This window comes from Exophiala bonariae (genome assembly GCF_035927105.1).
Source record: "Exophiala bonariae strain CCFEE 5792 chromosome Unknown scaffold_2, whole genome shotgun sequence".
NCBI classification, from domain to species: Eukaryota; Fungi; Ascomycota; class Eurotiomycetes; order Chaetothyriales; family Herpotrichiellaceae; genus Exophiala; species Exophiala bonariae.
This window is the reverse complement of record NW_027042477.1, coordinates 132827-153184: the sequence shown is the minus strand read 5'-3', so window position 1 is coordinate 153184 and position 20358 is coordinate 132827. Positions and strand designations below refer to the sequence as shown.

General features: G+C 50.2%; 5 protein-coding genes across 5 annotated transcripts; 2 read left to right on the top strand and 3 right to left on the bottom strand.

Moving 5' to 3' along the window:
- Window positions 1-5440: 5440 nt before the first annotated feature.
- Window positions 5441-6573, top strand: LTR84_004565 (uncharacterized protein; the record flags this gene model as incomplete). Its single annotated transcript, XM_064848140.1, has 2 exons — window positions 5441-5892; window positions 5949-6573. 2 exons carry the CDS (start codon window positions 5441-5443, stop codon window positions 6571-6573), a joined length of 1077 nt encoding a protein of 358 aa, XP_064710764.1.
- Window positions 6574-9811: 3238 nt separating this feature from the next.
- Window positions 9812-10231, bottom strand: LTR84_004564 (uncharacterized protein; the record flags this gene model as incomplete). Its single annotated transcript, XM_064848139.1, has 1 exon — window positions 9812-10231. The coding sequence occupies one exon, from the start codon at window positions 10229-10231 to the stop codon at window positions 9812-9814; it is 420 nt and encodes a 139-aa protein (XP_064710763.1).
- Window positions 10232-12274: 2043 nt separating this feature from the next.
- LTR84_004563 (uncharacterized protein) lies at window positions 12275-13902 on the bottom strand (the record flags this gene model as incomplete). The annotated part of the gene is made up of 2 exons (XM_064848138.1): window positions 12275-13816; window positions 13870-13902. The coding sequence occupies 2 exons, from the start codon at window positions 13900-13902 to the stop codon at window positions 12275-12277; spliced, it is 1575 nt and encodes a 524-aa protein (XP_064710762.1).
- Window positions 13903-14426: 524 nt separating this feature from the next.
- On the top strand, window positions 14427-15740 carry LTR84_004562 (uncharacterized protein; the record flags this gene model as incomplete). The annotated part of the gene is made up of 1 exon (XM_064848137.1): window positions 14427-15740. One exon carries the CDS (start codon window positions 14427-14429, stop codon window positions 15738-15740), a length of 1314 nt encoding a protein of 437 aa, XP_064710761.1.
- A 759-nt stretch (window positions 15741-16499) lies between these two features.
- LTR84_004561 (uncharacterized protein) lies at window positions 16500-19485 on the bottom strand (the record flags this gene model as incomplete). Its single annotated transcript, XM_064848136.1, has 3 exons — window positions 16500-16518; window positions 16578-18699; window positions 18753-19485. The coding sequence occupies 3 exons, from the start codon at window positions 19483-19485 to the stop codon at window positions 16500-16502; spliced, it is 2874 nt and encodes a 957-aa protein (XP_064710760.1).
- Between the last annotated feature and the right edge of the window lie 873 nt (window positions 19486-20358).

Here is a 20358-nt window from a genome sequence, read left to right as displayed (position 1 = left end):
AGAGAAATGTCCTTTTAGTTTCCTGGCTAAGCTACGAAGGAACGACCGTTGTCAACTCCACGGTCTCCTACTGTCTATGGGGTACTCGCACGTCTCGTCCTTCCACCCTGGCTATTGCCCGTTGCAGTCAAGGTTCTTTCTGCACAAGTCTCGGTTGGTCCACTGTGATGTCGCGTCGTTCCGAAATTTGAAAGATTGAAGAGGTTCGTTAGACCTCTCGCTGCGGTCTAAGCAGGGTCTTGCTGTGCGCTGCAGATGGACGTTAGTGGTTCAAGTCCACTGATTTGTTGTCGTTCGAGTCCTCTCTAGACTGTTTATGGATTCATTTTCCCCAAAGGAATTATCTGACATTTCCGCTACTACGATTTTCTGATTTTTTTGAGGGTTCTGGTGTTGTGGCGTTCCTGGATCTGCAATGATCGTCGCGTTTCAGAATGTAGGCTAAGCCCCATGACAGTGACTTTTGGGTCTTAGCTCACCAGTGCGACGGCGAGACGGCTGGGGTCCTTTCTACTCCGTAATCTCATCTGCGCCTGTAGAACTGTGGACACCGTCTTTGCGGTCGTGGTTGGGAACGAGCACGGAACTGGATGTCAAAAAGCTGCACGAGCGAATACTGTGAGTATGACCTGTCACTGCCAAGGTGGGTTACATTATGCCGTTGCATCTGAATATATCATGTGCGAAATCTGTTGTCCAGCGTCGAGAGAGAGTTTGTGCATTTTGAAGTTTAGACAGCCCAACGCCAGTCTTGGAGACCCTTTCGGAGAGCTTGGAGAATGAGATAAGGTTAGGGAAGGGCTCTATCGAGGGACGCCGAGAAACCTTGTGTGTCGGAATGGGTATAGTTCTATTACGAACTACGAAGTAGACGTGATATTGGTTAGGTAGGCGGGGTCATAGCCGGAGAGGGTATCGTCTTCAGCTAGGTAATTGAGTTCCGGCTTAGCGGCGTTGACGAGGAAATTGTACGGAGTACATGCAGCTAAAAGATCACAATCCTCAAGCTCCCAAGATGCCAATGTTGAAAAGAAGCCTACGAAGTAGGCTGCCAAACAAGCGAAGAACAATAAGAGAACAAAAGTCGCAGGATTAGAAGAAGCTAGCATTCGCAAAACAAACGCCACCAATGGCGCCTCTGGCACTCAGGCGAATTCTCAAAAAGGATCCAAAATAATATGTGGACATTGGGCACTAGGACACATTCGCAGGATGAAGACAGGACTTTGATTTGCGCAATGCCAGCTGGAGATGATTACCATGCACAACCAGGCAAGCAGCTTGCTCTCCAGTCACTCAGGTGGTTCGAGTAGGATGACGCATTCTTCAACATTGTTTGATTAATTGGGGTTCAATCGTATCAGTACGGAGTAGTTCTTTTCATGTCACTGGCGTCCTTCAGTTCGAGTTAATACTAGTAGCTTTCTCGCTCAGACCTTCCATCAAAAATCAAGAAAGAGCAGATTGGGTCATTTGTTTGGGAAGTTAGAATGATGGCTTTTGACAACCGCCGTCCGTCGAGCCGCGATGATCGACATCATCTTAGGCCAATGACAAACAATTTCCGCACACCACAGGATCTCGTATGACGTTGAAGGCTCGGGGAGGAAGGCACAGTGGATTCTTCTCTGGCTCAGTGTTGCCCAGCAAGCGGGTTTACGACCAGGGCTTGTAATTCGTTTGGTGCAAACGCCACCCGCAAGATTAGCTGTACCACTGAGCTTTAACCCTGGAAATGACCCGATAGTGAACTTGGGCGGGCGTTTCAGACTGGGCCCACAAAGTGGTGACTGCTTGCTCCCAAGTCCTGCGTACGAGATTTTAAGTCAGCTTGCGAGTGAATTCTCCCAATTTTGTGGAGGGGGCTCGAGCAAAGTACTACTCGTAGTACGGTAGCAACTTGCAATATCGGAGAATGTCAATGGTTCTGGGGCACCACTCGCGACTCATGAACCATACACAGAGTATATTGGCCGTGTTTACATGTACTTGGGCAGTTCTTAAGTCGTGGTGTTCAATAATCAAGCTTGATGCGCCTCGGACTTACCCCTAGCAAACCCTTACAATGCAGGGTACTCTCAGTGGCTATGATTTGAACCCTAGGATCTGGTTAACCGGCTTTTGTGTTTGAGACCCTGCGTCGGCGATGTTCCATAAAAGAAGATATTGCGCCCAAACGTCTGCAGGGTCTGAGTCCAAAGCAGGGCAGATGAAGGTTTGAGGTGTTCGAGAAAGGAGGCTGAGCAGGCAAATGTTAATCAGGCATAAATGCAGCTTAATGAGTGGATGAGGGGGATCTGGGGACGAACCTACCTAGGTAATTGTATTCGAAGTTAGCGAACCTGGTTGTGGCAAAAGCCTTCTTGAGGTAAAAGCCAATGGGATCGTAATGCTTAATGATGGCCAACCCAGGACGAAGGTGTTAGTGTCAGTTCGGCGGTGGATGGCAATGTAGTAGTAGACCTATCTGATATGTTCCTACTGTGGAGGTGGTTTGGGTGGTTTGAGTGGCAACCACTGAGGTAGGCTGGAAGTATAATTTTCTGAACAAAGGTTTCGATCATCAACCCTTATGGCGTGCTGTGCTGGGTACACTGGACCCATGAACAGCCAAAGCAAGAGTGTCTGTCCAGTCTGGAGATCAGCATAGTCAAAGAGTCTCAAGCTTCGCACATGGACCAAATCTTTGCTTTCCCCAGGTGATGAGCAGATCTGCGATGGATCACAAACGGGATTTCGTGCAGCCAGATCCAGTATCGAGAGTCTATATGAACGTGCAGAATCTATCTGTGACGGCAATGCAATATCTACACATCCAGGTGAGACCGTGAGCGTGCTCCTTACGGGTACGATGCCCTGCAAGAGGGGCAATTCGACCGGAAATCGGCACAAGAAACTTCACTCGCAGTCTCTTAAGCGGGTGATTTATGGTTGTGGAGCAATGTGGTTCGGGTCAGCAGTTGGTGCGTTAGTGCAGTCTGGCTTGCACCGGCAATGTTGATACGAGTCAGACGAAGGAGGTATTGGAAGCCCAAGATTCGTCTGATTGATATCTACGAGTACTAGGCGGTGCTCGTAGCGTGGTGCGAATGAGAAATCGTGTCGGTCAACGCTAAGGGGAAAGGGTGGGATTCAGAGATACGGAATAGCCCTGGCCTTACACAGTACGAAGGAGTAGTGAATCATGGGAGGGTCCCTCCCCGGATGTGATTAATTCCCTACGAGTACGAATAGGTCAAGCGAGAGTTTCCACGGCGAAGGAGGCACATCCGTCAGCGGCGTGATCCAAGCTTGGGCATTGGCAGTTGACATCCATCCAGCGACAGACGTCTAAACCCCTAGTAAAGGAGGGTCTGAGATGATGGTATGTAATTGGTTGGCTATACCATTATCTTAAGCTGTCTCGAGATATGCTTTCGTCATTAAAAACATACTAAACCCAGACACAAGACAGCATTGCCCGGATTGTGCAAAGCGCTACGTGAAGTACAGAGTACCTTGGAGATAAGTACAAGCATTAGATTCTTAGGGCAACCATTCAGAGACATCAAAGTGGTAGAAGGTTGAATTCGGGAGAATGTGCCGAGAGCTGTACCAAATGATAGCAATTGTAACCTGAGATATCTTTGCATTTGGTAAATGAAATCCACCCATTTCCAGCCAACATTCTCACCGCTTTCCTTGGTTCGGTTTTGCGGGTTAGTATCAATCTAGCTTTCATGTCCAGAGCTCCAGCGACAGACATGTCCGGTGTTCGAACACCCTGTCAAATTCCACTACAAATTCATCATACTGATCTGCCACTCACAACGAATTAGTGTCTGCCCAAGTGTGAGGTACCTACCTAGGTAGTATGTATCTACTCGAATATCAACTTGAAGATGCCCTGAGATCTCAATTGGGGAGTGTGTCAATCATCACCTCTCTGGGCGTCAACCCGTTTCGCCTTCTACTATACCAGGCAGAGGAAAGTCTCATTAAAGCCAACGGGGTGGCTGCAACTAGGCAATGGAACTAGCTGGGATCTGAGTTCTTGATGCCCAGAAGTTCGACTCCACCGAGGTCAAGGTGTTCTGCAACGAATAACTCCGTCGTGTAAAATGATGCAAACATCCACCAAGGTGGAGGCCCGTAGTGGGAGGGTGGAACTACTTGTACAAGGGGGAGGGGGAACGACGATTGTGCAATCAGAACCTACTTGGTAGGCGGGCCTTCAGCATCCGATTAGGACTACGGCCCTAGGAAACTAAAAACTCTAGGCTAGATTCTAGCGGACTAATGATCAGATTGGGGGGCCACTGGGGGGTTTGAGGGAGGCTTCAATGCCAAAAGCCGGTGGCGTCCAATTGCTATCATGACCGGACGTCGACCTTGATGGCCCTTGTCTTGACACTTGATCCAAGCCTCATCCAAAGGGACCGGGGTTCTTAACAACATCCGACGACTGAGACTCTCACGCTCACGCTCTGACCGTCCAAAGTCACATCCCTGTCACTTTCTTCTGTCATTCCTCAAGGGATTCCCACAAGTGCATCATTTTCCGGCCTGGCATACACTGACTCCTCCACTCAGACAGCTGCCTTGTTCTCCACTGTAAACACTTGCCCAACCACCACCCCGAGCTAATTGCCCTGCGTCAAGGGAAGGGAAGGGCTTTGATTGTAACTGAAGCCAGTCCAAGATTCACAAACACTCACGAATGGTTCAAAGGGTCTGGAGAACTATCCACCGACGTAACGGCACAGACAACCAGGACATCAGTACCTCTGGAGTATTCCAATAGATATTTACCTTCACATTCCCCACTGCTGGACTTGATAGAATCGATCTGCTTTTTTGAAACTCATCATTAAACACAACGACCAAGTACCCATCAGCATTCCACTATTTGAAACAACAAGCTCGGAGGCACACCACTTCCTCCAAGCTTACTTACATATATCAACATACTTCCGAATAACACGTAGTTGTTATTTCTCACAACCTCACCATCACTTTGGTTCACTTCACGTCAACTGGCAATCGCCGTTGGAAGTCTGAACAATCTGCTGCGACGATCTGCCGTTCGCCGAACTGGTTTGAGAATTGTGCATCCTCTGTAGCAGAGTTATCGCTATCAAAGTTGGAAAGGGGGCATTGCACTCAAGCTATCGCCACAACTGCAGAAGATCAGCATCGATCTACAGTGGACCCTTATTTACTGTTACCACCTCCACAACATACGTTACAGAGTACATAATCTTCGCTGATCCCTCGAGAGAGAGTTCGATCATCCCACATCAGATTCTCAGGCACACAAGATCTTCTGGACCTTTCGACATTTACCAACTATCTAAATTGTGTTGCGAAGCTGGGACTATCGCATCACAACAACATCTGAACCCTTCTTGTTCAACTCCAAGCCTGACATTGATTATCTTTTTTTCAACCAACCGCCCTCATGACGATGGTCATTGACAATCAAGGTCGACATTACGGGGGGATGGGTTACGATCACATGTATCCCAACACCATGCATACCTCTCCGCAATTCAGCGACCCGTGGCAACACCAAAGTGCCACTTCTGGCTCATCATTTCCGGCGTTGTCCAAGACAGATAGTTCACGATCTGCACTTTCTATGCCATACTCTCAGCTACCCCCAGTGACAGGGTCATTGGCTCAAGGTAGCAGCTACTCCAGCGTCGGATTTTCTGCATCGGATTTACTAAGTTATCCTCAAGACATTCCTCGCTCAACCTATAGTGAGCAGGCTTACACCGCTCCTTCGGTCACAACTTCCTCATATGCACCATCATATTCCTCCATGAATTACGCACAATCGATGCACCAGCAACAACAACATCAGCATCAGCAACAGCAACAGCAACAACATCGAAAGTTATCTGATACGTAAGCTTTGTCACACCTTCCGCCTTTTTTTGAACATGTCACTAACTCTTTTATAGGGTGGATAACTCGCGAGCTGCGCATGCAAGCTTCGGCGAGCTTGATGCTTCTCGAGGCATGCTCGCACTTAGCCATTCCAATCTACAAGATTTGACACCTCGCAACATATTTGAGGCACGCGCTCAGCGACCCACATCTGATGCATATGGGTTTCCACAAACAGCCTCAAATCAGTCATCTATTTCCAACGAGTCTGGTCGTGGTTATCCATATTATGCCCCTAGCTCCGTTGGTTCAGTCGGCGACAGCGCAACCGACTATAGCTCGGCAGCATCGGACGCTGGATACGAGTCGATGGCAGCATCGCGCACTTTACCGCGACCTAATCAAATGATGGGTCTACCATTAGGACCTCCAGCACCACAGTCGATGATGGGACAATTCTCTTCCAAGATGTCGGCAAACACTCAGAAGAAACATAAATGCAAAATCTGTGATAAACGCTTCACACGACCAAGTTCGTTACAAACACACATGTACAGCCATACAGGCGAAAAGCCATTCGCATGCGACGTCGACGGATGTGGCCGCCATTTCTCAGTCGTCAGCAATCTTCGCCGACACAAGAAGGTCCATCGAGGAGAGACTACTTCGAATGCGAGCCATTCAGACATTGAAGATTAGGTGTTTGAAACCCCTACCAAAAGTCATGCTATGAACCACTTCACCTTATTGACTACTTCACTGCTCCACTGTATACCAAAGTCTGCGGTGGCGCGTCTGGAGCAGCGCGAACACGCAATGTACTACCAACTGGCGAATAGACAGAACTGGGTCACTCGAGAAACCCTGGGAAAAGCCACAAGACGGAGGGACTTGAAGTTCCCTCATCAAACGCATCATTCATTTCACCACAGTCGCTACATTATAATCATTTTCTAGTTTTACGACCACTTGATACCCAGAGATGATGGCACCAAGCATCAGGTTTGTTTGTGTGCTTTCCCGCATGGTGAGCCTTTGAGCTCTTCTGCGAATGAAGCTAGGCGTTGGGCATGGAGATCTTTGGTCTGGGCACTATTTTGTCACGATCTGTTGATCGAGAGACCGGTGGTGATTTGTGTAGAGCAAATTGTTAACGTGAGCACCAGGATTACTGAGCTATCGCCAGCAAGGTGCTCTGATATACCCCGCCGCGTTAGATAGTACTATGATGATAGTATCACTCCCAATCAGGTAGTTTAACGATCAAGAGATTAATTGATTCTTACGGTTTTGCATGCAGTTTTTTCAACCCATCTCGCTACTAACTACTACTGTCCCCTCAAAGCCATACATACAGACAAATGTCGGATCTTCTTCATTCGCACAGGCTCGCACAAGATATCACGTGACACAAGCCCTCAGCCTAAGATGACGCCGATGATGTCATCTTGACTGCCCTGCATTTCGCTGGGGCGTCTCAGAGCATGGGTGTGTGACCGAATTCCAACGGCAATCATCGTCCTCCTCATTCCCCTTGTCTCACACCAATTTTGCCCAAGTCCACCGACGTGTCCGATTAGTGCCCATCCACGTAGTACTTGGTTAATCAACTTTTAGTGAACGAATTGTTTCTTCTTTCACGGACAGGCCCCAATTCCGGTGAAGGAGTACGGAATGGTGCAGTGCCTTTCGGTGGTTTGAACTTTCGAGGGCCCCTCCTTGGCCGTGTGGATGCCTGTTGCCGTCAGTGGCGTTTTGTCACGAATGCGATTGCCCAACAGGAACTCCACATCAGACGCCATCATGCAGCCACCATCTCATCTGGTGGGCAACTTCAATCGCAACTACCCTCAAATCTGCGAAGTACGAGTACACAAATGACCGGGGGGTTGGGAGGGGAAGTTACTCGTACTGGAAGAACTTCGTTCTCACAAGCCACCACAGATGCCCACCATGATGCACCTAGCATTGGGCGACAACTTGAACGAGCTTTTCGACAAACAACTTCAAAGTTGAAAGCTCGGACTTGCAGATAGCCCCTTGGCACCTTCTGCAATCTTATCCAGGATACCATGACCAAACATATCCGGGTCCAATTGGCACCATTCCGTCACTCATACAATGCCTGACTGGCTATACCCAACTCCTCGTATCCCAGCAACATTACACCTATCTCGTAGTTCGGACAGGCGTACTACCAATCATTGGATTTCCACATGGACCCTGATGGTTGGGGATTAATCGGTGGCCGGTATAAGGTCCTATACAGGAAAAGGCCATCACAACACTCTGACGTCGTTTCTCACTCCGTGTAACCGGCTTGTATCATATCTTGAGAGAAGCGAATTCCTCGCTACCACTCGATGACATCGTGCCAGTGACCAGACGGGCACTCCGTCCACCAGCCCTCGTTATATTGCAACGACAACAGAATATCTAACGGTTCCGAAAATGATTGCGAGCCGAAGTCCCAAGCAACCATGATCTCGTGCACACACAATTGGGTAGCCATTCCCTGCAGACCCAAAGTTCGGATTCCAGGGTTCAACTTCCCCTGTCAATGCAGATCACACCGACAATTGGGGAAAGCGTTGCCGCCGCCTCAGGTTTCATGCCTCATTGTTGACCCCTAAGCGCGACTTGTCTCGTTTCGTGCACAGGAGCAGCCAACAGAGCGTTGTGGACAGAAGACTGCCGATCCCTTCCTCGTCGTTGACTGGCCACCAGTGCAGTGCGAAGTACGAGTATGTCGGGTCCTTTCTGTCACCGATGCCAGTCGACCGAGTATGTTTGGTGCAAAGCATCATTTCTATCCGAGAATAGGCTTTCCTGGAGCGTCTTGTATGGTTTTGATTGCTCTACGAAATACTAGCAGCACACGACAGCAACAGCAATAGCAACAGCAACAGCGTACGGCATTGGCTTCGCCAGCGTGCTGGGCCGCTCTGCATGGTCTTTTGTGTTCTCCGGAGAATATCCGAAGTGTCTCTCGAACTTCCTGAGAGTCTTCCCCCGAGACGAGGCTGAAGTGATAGAACAAGATGAGGCTAGAGGTTGTGAGATGTATGTGCCTACGCCTGTACGTGAAGGACCTTGCAGTCGAGGTCGTTGACTAGGACCAGCCGTGTACGTACTTTGCCCCAAGGTAAGGTGGATGCCATTCATTGCCCGCTTCAATAGCTCCAGCTCCTCAGAAGCCTTTCCGTTCAACAGGCTTGCCCTGTCTCCACGATCACGTTTGACGAGTGGCTACTTTCTGAATTTCGAATACGGCATCTAGCCCCGAGTCAAGCAGAGTGACACGCACGAGGAGCATTGACGATCGAGCAACTCGCAGCAAGCAGTTTCTGTCGACACAGTGATAATAGTGAACCCAATCGCACTGGAAACTAACAAAACAACTTTATGATCGCCCTCAGAAAATCTCAGGGAGTGAGTGAGTGAGTGAGATGTCCACTGTGTGAAATCTTGCATTCTTGTACTATCCAAGTATGTCTGTGCATTTGATATAGCTCATGTGCAGTCAGTGTGGCATCGTGCGGCCCATGGCCTGTAGTTTTCAAGATATTCTCGAAAACAGCCCCGTCCCCAATTGCTTCCAATCCGTTTTCCTTTCCTTTCCCTACCAAACACAAGTCCGTGCCGAAAAAATCATCAACCCTTCCAAGCATATCAATGATGGATCCTTTAAAACAATATATTATCCCCAAAGAAGAGCTGCCACGTCAATGTCGAATAGCAGCCAACAACCTCGTCGTCTACGACCCGTCCAGAGCAGCCCACCCCATCCCCACGGAAGAGAAGAAGAAGATGCCCCTTTCCATCCATGTCTTTGCATTCTCCAAGCTCCGATGCTTTCTCCCCGAGATTCATCGAAGGATCGTGATCCATATGCATAAAGCATCGCTATCCCATTCAAGTGTCGCTGAATCTCGCCTCAGATTTGGTGCTGGTTCAGCCATGTCATATCATCGATGGACATCGCATTTTGTGCATGAGCTTGCGCCTGAGCCTGAGCCGAGCCTTGAACTTGAACTCGACTGTGTAACTGAGCCTGAGCCTGAGGCTGTGTAGGCACCGCATAGGCAGTTCCAGGACACAGTGTATATGCACTCTGTCCGCCGAGGCCGGTTGTACTGCCACCAATTATTGGTGCTGGTGTTCCTGGTTGGGCTTGACCAACTCCGGAAGCAGCATTGGCATTGACATTAGTATTGGCATGATGTTTTTCGGTGTCGGTATCGGCCAGGTCATCCCATCGACACTGAAAGCTGCGCGTGATGATGTCTTCACAGACCTCCCTTTGCGCAGGCGTTGCGAGGAAGTCTTCTGGTCTGCTGGGGATCGGGTTCGCCATCCTCGGGTTTTGGTGCAGGGGGCATGTTCTGTTGCCGTGGATGGCCTGTGTTGCGTACAACGGAGATCCAGTTAGTTCAACCAGGTTATGCTTACGTGCAACACAACTTGGAGAGCAGGGAAGATGGTTAGGGAACCAGATGAGAATACAGATGTGGGTGTAAATACAACAAACGAAAGACAAGAGCGCACTCAAGAACTCCTCTGCAAGGATTAACACATACCTCTTCAGCTCCCGTACTGAGACAAATATCACAACGCAATCCGTCCGGGCAACGCAGACACCCCAAGACGAACTGGAAGTGGACACAGATCCCCATGCTTCGGCACTTCTGGACACACGAGTATTGGACGTACAGTACGCATGGCTTCATCAGGTGCAGGCTTCTTTGCCTATTCTCCGGGGAGTCTTGTTTTGTGACTGTCATGTGTGGGAATGGAGAGATTTCCGCCGGCCTAGCCATCTTGAACACCTGACCGTTCGGGATGTTTACGTTTTGTATGAAGGTGGTGATCATTGGAGGCTGGGGCTTGGGTTGAGCTCTGGGTTGAGATCTGGGCTGGGCTGCTTGGGCTGTGCCTCCTACTGCTGCTGAGGACGGTTGATGGAACGTCATGTTATTTGTATTGGTGGGGAACCGTCCGTTCGGTGCGTTTGTGCTGTAGGAGAATTGATTTTTCATGATGACTTTGTTGATGTGTGATCTGTGGAGAGTATTGATATGCAGATCTTGATCGACGAGGATGCTCAGTGGTGAGTGTAAGTACAGCAGTCATGAGCTCAAGCTGACGGAAGCCGACGTGGGCACGTCGCGGTGTGCGAAGTTGAGTTTGTTGCTTCCGACAAGGGACGTTTTCACCAAGATCGAGAGGGATTGATAGAAAGATTCTGTCGGACTGGGTGACTGGAAAGATCGACTGTGCTCTGACGAGATGCTTGTCATGAGAGAAATCACCAACGAGTCGTATCCAAAAAGGAATAATTTCTCCAAAACAAGAAACAAAGAAGCAGGTTTTATACCTCTTGCTCATCGACCGTCACGTCACGCAGCCTTGCCGTGAAGGAAGCGCAAACGAAGTCTGTCACCGCTGCGTGAAGAAGCAGCCGGGAGGGGGACTGCCCAGTAATCGAAAGGGTCCACAGAAGCACATGGCATGTTTGCGAACGCCGCCGACGGTGAATGAGTAGGGAAAACAGACGCCGACGACTACAATGGCAGTAGGGGTGGAGCGGGTGAAAGATCTGTCGAGGACGCCTATTGGTGCGGAGAGCCTTTCACGGCGGGTGAGGGACTCGAGCAAGGGATAGCAGAATGATCGGCGGTAATCTGGAGGGTAGTGAGTGAATGGTGAAGACCTCGGACGGACTGACGATACTGCCAAGCTTCGGGCTTTATTGTGGTGGTATAAAGTGAATATTTCACTGTTGACACAATAATCGTGGACATATGACGCATGGCAGAGATAGACGAAGGTTGAGCAGAGGGTTTGGGAATGCTCGGTTTGGCTGTGAGTTGATCCTGTAGCAAAACCATGTAAGACTAGCAGTAATTCCAACTTCGGAAGCACTCTGCCATTGGACTGGAGATCAACAACAGATATCGATTGTCATGCATCTCCCTAGGCTGTCTGGTCTCTTGTGGCCATTCGGACTGTGGCGCATAGCAAAGCCTCGGGTGGGCAGAACTGCGTAGAGGGCAGTCTTGATTGAGTCCATCCCTCTCTCTCATGCCAGCGTTTCTAGCATGGAGACGATTGCAAGTCTCTCGCCGTCAAGTTATGGTAGACATGATCGAGGTAAGCGATGTCAAGCTCACACCGAAATAAGATTTATATAAAGAGGATGAGACTGTGGGTTCAGAAAGGAATATTCTCAAAGTAGGATGTCAAGATAGGAGTATCATTCATTCATGCCCGCATCCAATTCCGGATGCTTAATAGAAGTGGAGTATAAAGGTGTACGCTCAGAAGTAGCAGATTAGGGGAGAGAAAGTTGCGGCCGGGGTTGCGGAGGGATCATCATGAACCCTACCTAGCACCTCAATTATATCTTTTCCCAAACAGCGCTCTCGCTTCCTATCGAATTACCCCCCCATGTGGCAGGCGATGAACGAACCGGAGTAGCCAGGCCAGAATCACCGATTGTTCCGAGTTGGGTTGGTTGCACTCTTGGACCACTCGGACTCGATCTGTGTTCCTCATACAACTCTCGATGGCGTGCGCGGAAGCCCATCATCGAGGCGACTAGTCCTCCGGGAAGGAACCGGCCGATCAGGTCATATACTCGGGCCCCGCTTCCAACGAATACAACATTTGATCTTGTGACACTTTGCCATTCGAAATGACCAAATGCTTTGAAAGTTTGGGCCGGAGCCAGAGCGTCGAAAACTGCATTGTGGAACTCCCTGGCTGCGCTGCCACGGATGAAGCTGCGCTGACCCAGAGTTCTACGTTGAATTGCTGCTCTTTGCGAGCTATGCCAGTGGGTGTTCGTTTGTGTGAGCGCCGAATTTGAGGGATCCAGTCTACCCGCACTTTGACTTCCTGTCGTCCGAGTACCAGCGACAGAACCCATGTCAAAATTGCCCATCTTGAGTTCGCTTACTGTAATATTTGCATTTGCTGCATTGATTTCTCTTCTCAGACTTGATGCAAGCGTAGACAGAGAGCTTGTCACCAAGCATTCGGGGATTTGCCTTGGTGAGTGGAGTGATTGTGGAATGGAGGGGTAGGCAATGACAATGCTGGCAGGAGATTTTGGGTCGGTTGAGTGATTGGCAAGAAGTGGAAGGAATTGCTGAATTGTGAGAACTGGAGATACGAGACGTGTGTTGAGAGTGTCGACAATGTCGGTTGGAGGTAAAAGTGCGAGAGGGCCTTCTGAGTAGCCTGAGCAACCAGGGAAAACGACGACGCCGGCAAGTGTCATATTTCCCATTGATGAGCCTTGAAAGGATCGACTGGAACTAGGAGATGAAGGACGGGAAGATTTCGTGAGTAGTTCCCGTATTGGTTCGAGGTTGGGATGAACATCAACGGCGGGGTTGGGAACCGTAGATGTCAAATCAATCCAGAGAGGCCGTAAATCAGCTTTTGCTTCTTGCTGGATCAAGGAATCTTCATCGGTTGAAGACACAGTCACATAGACAACATAACCTCGTCGCTCAAGATCGAGTGCCAAAGAACGAGTGAGAGCATCATGGAATGTCGAGCAGGCCAATACAACGATCTCTTTCTTGGCTCCATTGGGAAGTTTCCTAGCCCTTCGTTTTCTCGCATGAGCCCTCTTCCTGCGATGGATCAGGTAGATGCTTGTGCCTGTGAATGCCAACACAACAGCAATTGCCGTTCGATTCTTAGATATCCAGACCGTAGTCCGCTCGATTATGCCTTGAGGAGGGGGTGGAGTGCGGGCGAAGAAGTTTCCGACGCCGCCTGATGGACGAGGAGGACGGAGAGAATCAGGGATCCAGCTTGCCGAATCTATCGCATCGCGGATATCGGAGGCAATGCCGTTTGTGTATTTATCGACGTAGTCTGCCACACGACTGCTGTAATAGGCAACATCTTGAGGAATGCTTGCCAGCTGCGAATGTCAGGATTGGAGGCGAACGAGATGGGCAGAGCAGATATACTTACCAGATCCAAGAATTGCTGGTCGTCGCTAGACATTGTTATGAGAGCCGCAGTCGATGAAGCGGCGAGAGTGACAAACTATGGCATACAGTGGAATGCTTTAATACCAAGCAGCCTGCGTTGGCATAGAAGGCACGGCAATCATGGTGATGATGTGGTGCCTCTTCGGCCCACGGGCAACGACGTACGTCGACTTTGTCCAATCGGCAGATCCACTCTAATGCTTCACGTGACATGACACGTGGTTCGCCTCACAGCATCAGGCTGAGGCTTCTTACGAATCACCCTTGGATCTGTCGATGAGATTCCTTCTGGCATCTTCCGGGGGCTACGTGTGAAAGACACCTATTCTTTCTTCGCGTGCACGATGCTATGCATTTTCACAATTGCTCCGCGTTGAGGACAGGCTAATGAGGCCAGACAGGCAGCCCGTTTGGTGGTCACTTCTTTCTCGGCCTCAAAATTCAAGTTTATATTCTCAAACCTCCTTTTAATCTCTTTGCGTAGTCTTTGCATTTGCTCACCCCGGCTACCACGCGAACTACTGTCACTCAGCAGACATGTCTCGAGGAAACAATGCCCGGGACCTGGATCCCCTGATCGACCAATTCCAGCACCTCAAGGACAAGAAGCGAGCAGGTGAGGCTCTGCAGATGCTGAGAAAGATCGCCTCTATCGTCAAACCCATCATGCGGCAGCACAACTGGCGAGTGGGCACGCTGTGCGAGTTCTATCCTGCTCAGCACAACCTACTAGGTCTGAACAGGAATGCCGGTGAGCGCATTGAACTTCGATTACGGTATCCCGGGGACGAAAACCAATTCCTGCCCATCGAACAAATCATCGACACTATGCTCCACGAACTGTCCCACATCGTCCATGGTCCGCACGACCAACAGTTCCATGCCCTATGGGACAAGCTCCGCGATGAGCACGCCGCCCTTGTCGCCAAGGGCTACACCGGCGAAGGATTCCTCGGCAGAGGTGACAGACTAGGTGGGAAGCGCGTGCCGATGGGGGAAATGCGGCGGAGGGCTCGTGCTGCAGCAGAACAGCGTGCTGTGCGAACAAAGAACAGTGGTTCGGTGCTCGGTGGCGCTGGTGTGCTACGCGGCCAGCATCCCAGGGACGCCATAGCAGCTGCCGCGGAGAAACGAGCCCAGGCCGAACGCGGCTGCGCCAATGGCACAGACGAAGGGAGAAAGATCGCCGAGGGCCTCGTTGGTAGAGGTGGGCAGGTCACGACCACGAAAGCCGGTCAGGAGGATGAGAACGAAGCAGCCTGGATCCAAGCCATGATCGAATTGGTACGAGAAGACGAAGCCGGGCTCTTCAACCAAGACCACATGGACGGTGCCGACGGCTACAATAATCCAAACCCCACCGCGGCGGCCGTACGTGAAGAGCAAGCCAATCTCGAGCGCATGATCAAGAAGCAATCCCGCTCCCAATCAAAGCCAACCCCAGCCGCCCCAGCCAAACCAACCCCACAAACCTGGACGTGCGACATCTGCACACTGATCAACCCAATCGAAGATCTAATGTGCGGAGCATGCGAAACGGAGCGACCAAGCAACACGTTCCCGACGACGTTCGCACCGCCACCGCCGCCAGCATCGTCCGGGAGAAATACCACACGGCCGAGCTCCGCTGCCGCGCGCAAAACCGACCATCACACAAATACACATACATCGCCGACGGCTCTGCAGCCGCGCCTCAACGCCAACGACTCGATCGCCCGGATAGAATCCCAGGCGGCGATGGCGAGGAAGAAGGCCCGGCCCATGGGGTGGACGTGCCGTGGCTGTGGGAACTGGATGGAGGAGATGTGGTGGACGTGCGCGGCGTGCGGGACCATGAAGGCGAGTTCTTGATGCGTGGGACTTGGCTTGGCGAATCGTGGACGCTGAATGTTGATGGGAATGTAAACTAGATGGTGGTGGGATGGGATGGTCTTGTCAGGTGGACGTACGGTCAACTTGAATACCAGCCTTCGTGGGGAGACGCGGATACATAACTACGGCTGTTCTACCTTCCTTCGAAGAGGAAGAAGCCTCGGCTACAGATGATGTGTCATCAGCGGCCATGGCTTCGATAGCTACGAATAAATGAATGAACCGACAGCACACGCATTTATGAACTTTCCTTCTCCAGAGCGCGCTTCCCCTTGCCGAAATATAATTCACCCTTGGATACCAGTGGGACAAACGAATAGCTGGTAGAAACTTAAAGCGTGGAAGGACAACACGAACAGAAAAGAATGTACGAAGTATCCTACGTTGAAATTTCATCTCATTGCTTGCCCTCTCGTTTTGATTTGATTTGGTTTGTCTGATTAGATCTGTATGTAGGGCAAAGGGGAGGATTGCTTTCCAAAACAAGTGATCTCTAACGAGGCGACAACGGCCTTGTCGATAAGGTGCGAGTGCTAGCTGGCCAATTGCAAAATAGGGGCATGTGGTATCTAAAGTGCTTGAGAAAAGAAGATTCGTTGTTGGAAAGTGCAATGCAATCAAGGGAGGGGATATATGAGGGCTGGAAGATCCGAATGACTCGTCTAGCAGGCATCCATACGCAGAAGTCTTTCCATCAGGTTCGTAATTGTCTCGGATGAGTCAAGATTCATTTATCATTTACTCGTCCTGGAAGAACCTAGAGAGAGAGGAAAAGATTAGTATTGAAATGGGTGCACTGGACAATGAAAGACTTACCTCATGATCGCCTTGATACCTCTAGATCCGAGGCCGTGTGGAGGATATGCAATCCAGATAGGGTCTGCGACTGCGCCCATCTTCTCTCTGAATTCCGATTTCCTCGCCAAATTGAATTGCTTGACAATAGCATCATATGTCGCCTGGAGGACCTTCACTTTGGCACCGCTCATGTGGTGACCAGGTGTCAAGTGAGTGGCCGCTCCACCACCAAAGGTAACAGTCTTGACACCAGCATTGGAAGCGACGCTCAATGCATGTGTGGTGATGTACTCGATCGTACCAGATGGAGCTCCTGGGAAATCAAGTGTGTACTTGGCCTGCCAACCCTTACGAGGGGCAATCTCAGCCATAACGGCAATTCCAACAAGGGTTCCATCCTTATCCTCTGCGATGGTATACCGTCTATGCTTCTCGTCACGAAAGAGGTCGATGTTCGAAAGATGAATTTGAGTACCCTTACGGTTTGCCAGCCAGTCCTTCACTCGAGCATTGGCGCGTTCTTTGATGCTGTCTGGGATGGGGACGTTGTGGTCGAGATCGGTAAGCTTCACGCCGTCGTTCTGGGCTTTACGAATCTTTTTGGCGACTTCAGGGTCCGATTCCGCAGACTTCTTGTTTGGATCGACACGCTCTTCCGCAACACATGAGAGAGTTTTCCAACCGAGTCGTTCGCCTAAGACTTCCTCCATCTCTGGACTGATCAAAAGCCACAGGGGTTTGAGGCGAGTCTCCTTCTTAAGCCATTGAAGGAACGACACAATGACACGATAATATTGACTTGGGTCACATAGTGGATCGCCAGGAAGGATAGCATAATGACCTTCCTGAACATAGGACACAGCAGCACCAGTGTCTGCATGGCGCCAGATCTTATAACGCTCATCACCCCATGACGTGGCAGTGGCGTCGCCATAATTGGCGATAAGATCATAGAGATCAGGTAATTTGCGATCTTCCACAGCAACTTCACGGCCACGTTCTTGACGCCAGACAGGGTTCAATGTATCGGCCTCAGGGTGTCGTAGCTTTTCGACGACAGCCTTGGCTGGGAAAGATTTGGGATCTCTGTGGAAGAGGGAGGCAAGGCGAATATTGCCTAATTTGAGAATGAGCATGACGATACGCTCGAGACCAACACCGCATCCAGCGTGCGGTGGTGCACCCCATTTGAAGCCTTCCATATATTCGGCCATATCTTCGGGATCAATACCCACTAGACGCATGTTGTCTTCCAACAATTTGGATTCATGGATACGTTGACCACCAGAGATGATCTCTTGACCGCGTACGAATACGTCAAATGAGTTCGTGTATCTGGGATCTTTTGCATCAGGCATAGTGTAGAATGGTCTGGCAGATCGAGGGAATTTGTCCAAGATATAGTAATCGGTCTTGTACTTCTCCTTGATCAGCTCACCAACACGGATTTCGTCCCTCGTTCCAAAGTCTTCCAGTGGAGAAATTTGTTGACCTTCTTCGTTCAACCAACCGGATTCGTTCAAGAGTTTCACTGCGTCGACGAATGGAATAATTGGAGTTTTCTCCAACCAGACGAGATCCTCGCTAGGGAATTGCTGCTTGATCAACTCGACCTCTGTGCGGTATTTTGTGTAAATGCCATGGAAGATCTTTTTCAAGACGGAATCTATGATATCCATCATTTCATGATAATGTTCCTCAATAGACATTTCTAGATCGAGGCCAGTATACTCGGTCAGATGGCGATGGGTATTTGAATTTTCTGCTCGAAAGACTGCGCCAATTTCATAGACACGCTCAAAGTCAGAAGCAATTGCCATTTGCTTGGCCAGCTGAGGGGATTGAGCCAGGAACGCGGGTCTGCCAAAGTAATTGACTTTGAACACCGAGGCACCAGATTCCGTGGCTGCGCCCTGAAGTTTTGGAGAATGAATCTCGACGAAACGTTCATCGTCAAGAGCAGAGCGGAACATATTGCCCACGCCGGCTTGGATGCGGAAGATCGACTGAGACGGAGCCGTTCGCAAGTCCATGATGCGGTTAGACAGCCTGACACGGTCTGGGATCACACTTTGGCGACCGTCGACCTTTTGATCGTCGTCGAGAATGGTCAATTCTGCCTCTTGGACGGAAAATGGTACTGATACAAAGGTCAGCTCAAAGAAATGAAGATGCAGTCGGGATGTTACATACCGGGTTCAGCGCGCTTGACAATAACGTGGAGATTGGTGAGCTTGATCTCGACCGTGTGAATGGAAGCCGACTTTACAGGAATCTGTGGCTTCTGAAGCACACCAGTGACCAACAGAATGTTACCAGTGCGCAAATGCTCAGCCCAATGAATCATCAGGGCTGAGACTTTGTTTGGCTCCTCGACCAAGACACCCTGGATTGTTGAGATTTGTTGACGGAATATCAGGAAGACGAGCTTGGCACCCATGTTGCGGACGTGATGGAGTCTGGCACGAAACTGGACTTCCTTGCCCACCTGATCTTCAGTGATGGTACTAATATCGAGTCGTTGAGTGACACCACGAGAAGTCGACTGCATCAAGGGCAAGTCGCCGTATCTGGCCTTCATGTCTTCGGTCTCGACCTTGGCGGCTTCGTCGAGCCTCTTCTTGGAGCGTTCTTCTGAATCATCACGATTTTCCAAGCTGAGACGTGAGCGATGTTCTTGTTTTCTTTGCTTTGCTTTTGCTCGTTTCTGTGCATTCTTGCTCACACCATCGCTATCAAACTCGCTCATGTCGGATTCATTGTCGCTCGAGGTGTAGTCCTTGTCACCTAAGTGGAGGAACTGAGCGAGGGATCGGCGGTGGGGCCCAGGACTCTGAGAGGTAGTAGGAGAGGTCTCTCCGCCGAGCTTAGGATCACTCCCATTGTTGGTGTGTATCTGCTTGGACAACTTCCTGAGCACAGACATGCTGGCGGCCCTCGCGGAAACACCTCAAATTATTCTGAGATCAGATTCGACGTTGATGAGGGTTAGGCTGAAACGGATATCCTCTTGGAATGAGAGGCCGGGAAGGTTCGGTCTTCAGGACACAAGTCACCGTCCTAACTGAAGACAAGGAGAGGCGAGCGGAGTAGCAGGCTCTGCCGACACCTTGGACAAGATTGGAGTAGGTATTGGGTGGAAGAATTGAGTCAACCCCCCAAACCGAGTATGGTAGGAAGATGAAAAGGTACAAAAGCGGACGGTTGGAAGGTGAAGATAATAGAGGGGAGGACGAAAAGATCCGAGTGATGCAAGGCAGAGATGAATTAGCTAGGCCTGAGTGGAAGCAAGCAGGTGACAGGATGGAAATTAGCTTGCAGGGCCTGCCTGAGTCTGGGACCCGAAAAGCGAAAAGCCTGACAAAGTGAGTGCCACCCGTGGATTGCAGTGGGAAGTACAGTTCAGTAGAGGTAGGAGAGGTAACAGTACCTACGGAGAGTCTGATAGTCAGGGTAATCGCAAAATCGTACTCGTACGCTCGGCTGGTTCGGGATGTTTATTGGGCCCGCAATGTGAGCTGAGGGGCATAAAGCTGGATGAAAATGCATTGGCATACAGGAGGCGGGCAGACGTCATACGAGCATGGCCCTGAGTGATCTGTATCTTGCTTACTCAGGCGGGGGAGTCCACCCACGTCTCATCAAGCTTAAGCTTCAGCTTCAACCATGATCGAATCATTCACCTGCTAAGTGAAAAAGCCAATTCCAAACGAGGAAGCCAAACATCGGTCCCTTGCAAACGTCCCTTACCCTTGAAAGAGTCAGCAGGTTCTGAAGCTGAGATTCTTGGTGATTTGGC